Source organism: Scomber scombrus, chromosome 4 (assembly GCF_963691925.1).
Source record: "Scomber scombrus chromosome 4, fScoSco1.1, whole genome shotgun sequence".
In the NCBI taxonomy this organism is placed as follows: domain Eukaryota; kingdom Metazoa; phylum Chordata; class Actinopteri; order Scombriformes; family Scombridae; genus Scomber; species Scomber scombrus.
Genome location: NC_084973.1, coordinates 10,476,678 through 10,487,105, shown reverse-complemented (window position 1 = coordinate 10,487,105; position 10,428 = coordinate 10,476,678). Strand labels below are relative to the sequence as shown.

At 41.5% G+C, this 10,428-nt stretch overlaps 1 protein-coding gene across 3 annotated transcripts; it reads right to left on the bottom strand.

Moving 5' to 3' along the window:
* Positions 1-2,017: 2,017 nt before the first annotated feature.
* zfand5a (zinc finger, AN1-type domain 5a) lies at positions 2,018-9,799 on the bottom strand. 3 transcript variants are annotated; one of them, XM_062418371.1, is made up of 6 exons: positions 9,489-9,799; positions 5,938-6,099; positions 5,065-5,167; positions 4,860-4,945; positions 4,137-4,265; positions 2,018-4,005 (listed from the first exon to the last, which is right to left on the bottom strand). In XM_062418371.1, exons 1-6 carry the CDS (start codon positions 9,517-9,519, stop codon positions 3,857-3,859), a joined length of 660 nt encoding a protein of 219 aa, XP_062274355.1. In that variant the 5' UTR covers positions 9,520-9,799; the 3' UTR covers positions 2,018-3,856. The 3 variants fall into 3 exon arrangements, with proteins under 3 accessions (XP_062274355.1, XP_062274356.1, XP_062274358.1); XM_062418372.1 differs by having other exon boundaries at positions 9,573-9,799; XM_062418374.1 differs by lacking the exon at positions 9,489-9,799 and adding an exon at positions 9,413-9,483.
* Between the last annotated feature and the right edge of the window lie 629 nt (positions 9,800-10,428).

Here is a 10,428-nt window from a genome sequence, read left to right as displayed (position 1 = left end):
TAAATCAGCTGGACACGGCTCTTATAGGCATACATTATACAGCCTCCATCAATACAGTGGCCTTTATCTGTAAAAATGTATTTAAAAAACACCATTAGCATAACTGAATGTTACTTATATGAGTTAGTTAGGATTTGGGCAGCGATAGGTTAATAATCACTACTTCAACAATTAAAAAGTTGTGCTAGTGAAGGGTGACATTGAACCTTCCAAGAAAAATATAAATTTGTAATATACTGACACATTTCTTAATGCCTTGTTAAACCTCAGTTTTAACACAGTTCTCTATGGTTTATTTATGTAAGTATGCGTGAGTGTAAAGATGTAATGTATGTTTCACTTTCGTGTGTGTGGGGGATTTATGCATCATCTGTGAATATTCATTATATGCATGTGATATATAAATTTATGTGAAAGTATTTTAAAAAATGTTCATGTGAGCATTCTGCATTAATATGAGTACTTTTTAAAAAAAAGTTATATTTATGGAAAATATGTATATGATATGTTTTGGTGATTTTTATACTAAAGGGGAGGATTTTATATAAGCCCCTTGGGCTTCTTTTCCTCTCCTGTACAGTTATTTGCCTTTGTACTATGAAATATAATGTTTGTATTATTATTCTGCATATGAATAAAACAAATTAAAAAATCATAAAACTGACACAAGAGCACATTAAAGCAAGTAAATAAGGGGGATTCACTTACTGTGGGTGTGACTTCTTTCTTTTTTTTTAGATAGAATAGTGTGTTTATATAAATTGTTTGTGGCCCCACATTACTTTCAGCCCCTTTTTACATCTGGCAGTAACATCAGCGGTTTCTATTTCCGATGTCTTACATCTACTGAGCCGACTTTCTAACCTCAATCACACTTAATGGCAGACAGAGACGGAGAGAGAGTGAGTGACACAGACAGCCACACACACATCAGTGAAACAAATTACAGGTTAAAGTATGTGTGTGTGTGTGTGTGTGTGTGTGTGTGTGTGTGTGTGTGTGTGTGTGTGTGTGTGTGTGTGTGTGTGTGTGTGTGTGTGTGTGTGTGTGTTTTGTGGAGGGGAGGATTAGTGACACTAGAGTGTCTATCCAACCCTTTTGCAAACACACGTAAAAGTGATTCAGGTCGCCTTCAGTTGTTCCAGGTCATATTTGGAGTGAGTTAATCCTCCTTTCATCTGTCACACTGACTGGATTTAGAAACAAATTTTGGAGTTTTAACACCTTGAATCAGAGGGTTTCTTATCTAATTCGCCTCTGTTGTACTCCAGACTTGTGTCTAGAAAATGTGATCTCTGTAGCTCAATGTCACAGGAGCACCACATGAGCACACCTCAGCTGTCTGAGCAGCTGTTGCCATGACACCATCTGTGAACACACTCTGCCCCAGAGCTCCCAACAGGAGTGTGAGAAAACACATTGTCTCTGAAACACACACGCAGTGAGAGTCCTGCATGTACTGTATGGCTTTAGCCTAGATAGAGTAGATCCCTTTCTTCCCGAGTCCAGGGACTAATACTTCCTGTGTGACCTAGACATGGTTTGGTCAAGAGTCTCTTTGAGCGTGGTTTACAGTCTGTGCTGCCAGTTCCCTCTATTAACATGACATGCTCAAGTAGCAAGGTTAGCCAAGGTAAGGTATTACAGGTTAATGCTGGAGCTCTTGACGTGGTTCTTACACTATTCTTGTACTGACTGAAATCAGCACTGGAATGGTCACTTATATTCTGTACTGACTCATCACAAACTTCATCAAAACAACAGTCTCATCAGATCCACTCCTCAATATAGTACAAGTGACCTGATTCTAAAAATATGACATTAGCATTTGTGATACTTTTCCAAGAAGTTTTGACTCCTTTTAAAGTTGCCCTTCTGCCCTGACAGGTTTATCTGCACAAGGGAGTGTAACAGTGATGTAAACAAGCTGCTGAAATGGTGGAACAAACTCCATCAAAACTCTTTGAGAAGTGAGAAAAAGGTGAACTGCAATAAGTCAACACACAAGGAGGCTTGGTAATGTCTCTCTGTACAGTTTTATTTACATGATACTATTCTGTCGTAATGCTGGATAGCAAGATTATATGTAATACATAAATATCAACACAGTTTGTTGTTTTTTCATTTTTTGTACAAATTTGCATATAACTAAGAATCAGAAAGGAAAAACTCAAACGGATACATACAGTTGTCTTTAAAATGAAAAACACATCCTTACAGGGGAGAAAAGGGGGATGGGTTAACACAAGTCACAAACATACGTGGGCTTCAATGTGTCAGGCAGCCATGAAAACACACTTTGCACAGGTATGTGCACATGCACGCGCACAAATACACACACACACACACACACTTCTCTACGGTGCTCTATAGCAGACGCACAGACCAACAGCTGTTAGACAGATACACTTAATCTTGGTATCTATTATTTTTCATAAATCTAGCTCTGGCATGCTCCTGTAGTTCTGTAAACATGTGCTGATAAACCGGGTAGCTCCACAGACAAAAGGGTTGGGGAACAACACACCCACTCACTCTCACTCCCACGCACACATACACACTCACTCATACACTCTGTGCTCACATGAACGTTGTTAGCGCATTTTAAAAAAAGAAAATCATGGTTCACATACCCTAATTCCACAAATGCACTGAATACATGCGCTAACACCAGTACAATATCAATGGAAGAGAAAAAAAGCTAATAAAACATAACAGATAATTGTCTCTCAGCAAGTAAAATGTCTGAAATCCTAGTTGAGTGATGCCAAATATTTCTGAAACACTACTACTGCAGATGAAGAGTAATTCATGCATTTATCCCATTCATTCATGTCCCTACAATACTGTAGACTAAATTCACCTGTCAGACCTGCCAGGGAGGGGTGCCATCCTTCCTCCTAGGCCATATATCCACCAGGCGTCTGTGGTTACAATCTGAGCTCAGACCAGTCCGGGAACTCCTTTATCCATTATGTCTATTGCAAGTGTTTAGATTCAGTGAAATGTGGAGTAATTGGTTTGTCCCTGTCTAGCATCATACCTCCAACATTAATGGAAAAAGCCTCATCACAATCAAACCGATCAGTCAACATAGATATGCTGATCAGAGGGTCACTGAGGCGGACTACAGAGATAGCCCATTGCTTTGCTGGGGTTGAAGTTGATGGGGGAAAAAAACAAACAAGTAAAAGGGAAGACAACAAAGCTTAACACAGCAGCTGTGAGGTAGGTAAAGCTAGGAAAGACAGAGACAAAGTAACAAAGCCCCTTGTGCACAGTGGGGGACAGTTGTGCGGTTCTCCAAACATTGACTGACTCTTGTACCAAACAGAGCATAGAACAAGAAGTTCAAAGGTTGAGGGACACAACTTGTGTGGACTTTTACTGTGTAGTTTGAATGCTTTCAAAGACCTGCCGGTGTCTGACACATGACAGGTAAAATGGCTGTCTACAGTTTGGCACAAAATGGCGCCTGGTTTGGGTGAGAGGAGCGCAGCATATCCTGGACAGTTACTCTGGGCTGCTCTTAATAAGACAATACATTTTCTTAAAAAAAGAGGACTGAACAGCGGCACACCAGTCACACCACAGAAAATAGGATAAAACAAACTAATGAATTAATCAAAAAAAAAAAAAAGGAGAAAAGTGATCATTCATGCATCTCCCTCAGACAGGACCTTTTCTTTTTTTTCCCATTACTTTCTTGAGGTTGTAATTTTCGTAAATCAAGTCCTTTCAATTCTCACTTAGCCACTCACGCCAGTGCTCATTTCAAAAGGTTCACACTCATACTCCAGTCTTTTTCAAAAGGTGTTGTCATCGATGCTGCCACTGCTGTTGTTTTGTCAAAAATCTATATTCTCTGGATCTTGTCAGCCACCACCACAGGGTTTTCTTTACGGATCTTGGCGGCAGCCTCGGCCTTGTAGTCATAGGGACAGTTGTGCTTGTCGGAGTACCGGTGGATGCCGCAGAACAGGTTTCCACAGCGACAGTCGAATCCTGGAAGCACAAAGGCCAAGGGTCAAAGCTTGAAATTATACAAGACTGGTGGTAAAACAAAGTCTTCTTCATTCCATCTATTAAATTTACTTCCAACTGAGAATCAGTGACAGCATTGGTTCAGCACTCACCTGTAAGGCCCACCCTCTTGCGGCACATGAAGCATCTATTTTTCTTAGGCTTGGGAGTATCACCCTTGTTTTCGTCACAGCTGGATGAAGCTACAGGAGTAGGGCTAGAAGCAGCAGGCTGGCTTACAACTGCAGATAAAGGAGGAAACTAATTAGAGATGCAAGGTTTCATTTACCATAATCTGGTTTCTTCAATTTGCAGAAGCAGATGATTAATGATTTTTTTTCACAGTTCCGTACACATACAAATGCTGCCATCTAAAAATTGTGCACGTTTGGCTCAAACTTTCCTCTACTGTATATTACATAGATAGTAATGAGTACATGCATTGTCTCTAAACTGCCCCCTCTTGTTCTTGCCAGAAAATAGTGCACTACTCTGAGAAAGCTTCTGGCAGGCAGCATCAAATCTGAGAATGCCCTCTGGTGTAGAGGTATTTTTAAAACAGGTTTATTTTTAGGCAGCCTCTCTTTCTCGGAGGCAGTAAGTAAAACCAACAGTTGGGTCTAAGGTATGCGACGGAGCATCAAAAATAAACTGTGGCTACAGTGGGTCCTACAAGGCAACGTTTGCCTTAAGGAGTCTGTATGTGAGCGGTCATCTGATGTGTGTCAAATGCCTGCCAGTCTGTCTGTTTCTACAAGAGTGTTTATGTGTGTGTGTGTGTGTGTGTGTGTGTGTGTGTGTGTGTGTGTGTGTGTGTGTGTGTGTGTGTGTCTTACCAGGTTCTAGGGGTTCTGGTTTGTCCTCTCTCGAAATGCTCATCTCTGTCATTTGTTGAGTCACAGGAAGAGATCCTTGAACAGTTCTGAAGGTTTAAATAAAAGGGAGAAACAGGGATGAGCAGTCATCCAATGTTCACACGTTATGCCATTTAAAAGAAAACTCTCCAGCTACCTGGAACAGTTATACACAGTCTGTACTGACCTAGACATGTCTGCTGAAGAGGCAGGGGAGGCATCAACCTTGGCTAGACTGGCTTCTAGTCTCTGGATGGCTGAGGCCTCTGAGGTAGGACTAGCAGCTGAGCCTGGATGAGAACAGAGTGCACTTCATGAGACAAAACAATAAACAATCACATTTCAAATCAATACAGAGCTCCAAATATTCACAATGTTGAAAGAAAACTACTACATAGATCACTAAACTCTCTTTGAAATGACACTATGTGGACCTTTAAATTAAAATATAACAAACTGATGTCATCTAGCACAGACTAATAATTTCAAATGTCTTTATTACACTCAAAAATGTGAAAGTGTCAGGCCATCTCCTTTGTTCCACAGAGTCTCCCTCCTCTTTTATAACGTGTTTGTCTCTTTTGAAAAACAAGTTCCAACAGGTTGCTAATGTCAAACTGTGAGAGAAACTTCGATGTTTGACCTCAGAAATGTCTCAGGGAGTGAACCCCCCCCCCCAACCTTGAACACAGCCATGAAGAAAACAGCTGTCTTTCATTACACAGAGTGGAAAAACAGAGCGGGAGGGCAGGGGGAGGAGAGCTAGAGAAATACACTGACTGGCCTAGAACTAGTTGAATTTCAAAACATTGCCTATACTTCTTGACTTCCTACTTATCTTTGGCTGTAAATATATATATATATATATATATATATATATATATATATATATATATATATATATATATATATATATAGGTTGACCTACACTTATGTGTTGACATGACAAACTCCTGGCTTCTGAACTCAGTTTGGACTGCAATCATTTTTACTATTTCCTGACAGACAGGCAGAATTCTTTATTTGTCTCTTTTATGTGTATTTATATGAGCTGACTTACCCATAGGGTTGAGGGGGCTCATCCGGTCGCTGCTCTGCTGCCGTGTAAGGTGTTCCTTATAGCATACCGAGCACATACCATTGGTTCTTGGGTTGCCATAGAAACCGCAGCCTGTGGCACACAGCATGGGCACCGGGCTCTGGTTCGTCTCTTGGGCCATTGCTAACAGAATAAGAGAGAGAGACAGAATGATTAGACTGATAGACAGTAAGAGAGAGTGTTGTCCTGCGCAAACACACCTCCATGTGGAATACAACTGAATGCTAAACAGTTTCCCATCAAAGGAAACATTTCCCTGCGAGGGACTCTAGCACCAAAGAAACGTGTTGCAGTATCAACGAGGCGGACAGATAACAGGAGAGTCATATTATGAAAATTTCCAAGCAGCGGGCGCGTCTGTTTTGACTTGCCCTTTTGCCTGAATACAGTAATGAACGAGAATGCTTCTCAACAGGAAGTCCAGAGAACAAACAACACTCACTGTGTTCTGTTCAGCACCTTGGCAGAAGCTGGACTCTGTTTGGTCCCACAGCTTTGTTCACTGTTGTGTCCCCCCTCTGCCCACCCCCTTTAAACCCTTCACACAGTTTTGAGAACAGTTGGTACAGCTCTTCCAAACATTTCACAAACAATTTCTCAATTTCATGTCTCTATACAGCTTCAGGAAATTTGTACCTTTCCCTTCTTAATGACTAATTAGTTATTAGTCATAGTTATTTCGATATTACTAAAGGTAAATTAGGATATTACAGCAGTAACCTCCAGTTTACCCTTACATTTTACTATAATCCATGTGTCATCATTCTGTGTCATGATTATTACATGAGTATGAATGACTCTACTCAATACGTCACACTCCCTCATCAGGATATTCACTTCTTCCTTCTAGGAAAGGACTTCTGACTCACAAACAGTGCCTCAGCCACAGAAGAGCAATAATAGCAGCCAAAACTATATACTTTTCTAAGTAAAACATGCAATATTTAAGAGGAACAAACTAGGTCGATACTTTCAGTAACCCTAACCCCGCAACTTGCCTCCCCGGGAATCTTACCACATGAGGCATTTTGAAACTTCCTGAGTCACTTCTCACCGCACGCGACGAAGACAAGCGTGTTTTGTGCGTCGCTTGGCAAAACGTGCGGCCCTATGACGTTGTAGCTCTGCAATACAGCAGGAAGTTGTGTAATGTGAGACGCTGCCTTTGAGGCACTTCAAAAACACCTTGATGAATGAACAGACAGACAGGAAGGCCAAGATTAGCTGGGTAAGAGACATCCTGTCTGCAGGTCCTGCCCTGACTGTTTTACAAATCATCTGATCAACTGATACCAGACACACACACACACAAAAAGAAAAACTAAAAAAGATATCATGTTTTCCTTGTAAACAACCTTTGGCCCTATTGTGCTGCAACATGGCAGCTGCCTGCTTGCGTTGGTGTGAAGCTCGTCTGTATTCTGGTCACGGACACAAACAGGACAGGCGAGCTGAATGTTCCAGGGGAGGCTGGCAGTTGTTTCTGAATGTCTTGTCAGTTCACTGGAGGTACCCTGACCTCCCCAACAGACTAACAAGTGCCATTAAATCTTAAGACTACCCTCCCATAACCCCCCCCCCCCCTTCTTCCTCTTCTCCTCTACCCCTGTATGCTATCACCGCTGTGGCAACAAAGGGTTTCCTTGGAAAAGCCCCACAAAGACCTTCTCTCCCTTGGCGTCACGTGTTCAGCTGCTGACTGCTGAAAATACCAGGAACATAGAGCAAGAGGTCTGTAGCTACCTAGTAGCTGAACAAAAGGATTTCAGAAAAAAAGGACAGATCTGGTTTGCAGAGCTACTCAATTACACATCTTCTTTTTCTGAGCAAAACACACCTCCAGAGGAAGGATATCTATTTAAAACATTGACTAAATCATCTGACAACATAAAAACAACATGAAAGATAGAACTAGGGAACAAGACATGCTTCATATCTGCAAACAGATGACAGTTGACTTTGTGACACAAAGGAACAATGGACAATGTGGCTCAGCTGTCACATTTGGTCCCAGCTGTCACACACACACACACACACACACACACACACAACAGGCATGTTAAACGAACCTTTACAAAGACAGGGATAATAACGTAGAAGGTAAACTCAGGTTACCCATGTTTAAATCTGCCCTCCTTTCAACCTGACGTGAATTCACAGCACACTGGAGAGGCTTTAAATGTTTCATGAGTGAAGGAACTCATGCTGCTCATGAAATATGACTGATCACATGAGGTATGTGTGTCTGAGAGAACTGGTTGTTACACTGATGACTGAAATTTCATTAATAACCCGTTTACAATTTGCTGGGTATTGTAAAGCACATCAGACAGACAGGGCAAGTCAGGGGGTTTCCAGCACAGGACGGATTACCATCCACAATCATCCACCACCAGCTTCCTTTCTCACACACACAAAAAACCCACTTACAGCAGTAACATGTGAAAACTGGTCTGACTCGAAATTGTGCTGTTTCGTCTCTAAGTGGTGAAACAATTGAACCCAGTGTGAAAATCATACATGTGATTATCTGAAGCCAACAAAAGAGGAAGACTGTGCTCCTGTGTCAGCCGCAAGCTGAGCTCATATTTCAGGCCCTGCTGAGCTGAAAACTACTGAGTCACACTGAAGGACAGAAAGGAAAAAGTCCACTGTTGTTTTTGTCACAAGCACTGAATTATTCTCTTTTATATGAAATAATAAAATAATAAAAATTTGAGACCGACAAGAAAGCAACAGCTCTGGTGTTTTTGTGAATTATCCACCAGTCTAGACAGTGTGCTCTCTGCTCCCTTTGTTTCTTCTTTCTTCCTTTGTCTGCAATCTCTCTGCTTCCTGTTTAGTAGCTCTCCTTTTCTCACAGCATTTGCACTAATAACACTAATTTTCTTCGTGTTTTCATCGCAAGTAATGTGAACAATCATCGCTTATATAATCACACTTAGTACTTATTAACGACTTGGTGGTGCCACACAGTTCCTAACACCGAGCAAACCTCCATTTCTCCTCACAGCACAAACTACTGCAAATACTTGGGGGGCAAAAGCTTGGTATACACACATTTAATATTTAGCCAAATTCTCTGTGGTGACTTCACAGCTACTCTCTCGCTGTACTTGCCTATTCTGGCTAGTGATTTTTCTATTTCTAGACAGGAATTAGCTGGCTTTAGGTGCCCCATCCCCCAGCTCGAAGCAAATAGAAAAACAAGAGACAGTAACCAGCACTATAGCTAGCTCCCTCCCTTGTTTTCCCTCAACCAGACGAAGTCACGTTCAAGGGCTTGTGATATTTCCACACAGGAGGAGGACATGGTGGTGCTGTTGTAAATGTTGACAACTTCCAACCACCAAAAGGAGAGAGAGAGAGAGAGAGCGAGAGAGAGAGAGAGAGAGAAAAGGGGCTTGTTTACCACACATAAAACCCATCACCTGACCTTTTCAATCCACCGTTAAAGGTCGCCATGACCGACCGTCAGCTTAGTTAAACACCCTGTCTCTTTGGTTGTTTACCTCGACTGGATGAGCTCTTTTCAAAATTCATCCTTGTTGTTAAGAAAAAGAAGAAGAAAAAAAACAATAATCCAAGATCATCACCTGCTAGAAATCGATGAAGTTTCTCGCGAGACGACAGAAAAAGTGGCCGTTTGACTGTCTTGGCAGCAGAAAAGGTCGAGGAGGGTTTGGGTTTTTTTTCCAGTTCCAGAAAACGTCCTTTTCTCGTGTTTTATTTGGCGTTGTCCTCCGTGTCAGACTGGTTTAGGTGGGTTTAAACTCTCCCTTCCTCTCACCCTCCTACCTCTCTTTCTCTCTCTCTCCGTCTCCCGTTTCTTCTGGATGGATGTTTGTTTCCTTCTTTAGTAAGAGGAGTGGCGAGTGACATCACGGGCCAAAGGACGCGTTCCTATTGGCTGCTGGCGGAGCCCCCGGAGCTCTATGTACAGTGCTGCGAGTTCTGCGCCTGCGCGTAGCCAGGCTTGTGTTATTACACATGGACGCGTCATCCTCCTACAAGGACACGAATCTTTTTATTGAGTAATCTACCTAAATGATTGCATACATGAATAATGGTGCTGACATGGCTGAAAGGAACAAAAATAAAGGGTTATTAAGCACTAACAATACCCACTGTACCTACAATTTGACATATTTATTAAGTTTAAAATACAAAATGTGAAATACACATGTACATAACCACCTACTATGTGAGTATAAAGTAACTTTTTTTAGCCATTCAATGTTTATCTCAGCACTCATTTCACTGTTCATTTCTTCGCACTAGCCTATTAGTATCCTGTTTACAGTTCTCAGAAACTGTTTCACCTGTTGATAGTAATTCCCTGTGGATATTTCTGAAGATTGTTGTGTCGTTATTTTGTTAAGAGACACTAAACCGGAATCTATTATTTGCATGTGTAAACTTACTATGCCAATAATGATGATGCCTCTTTAC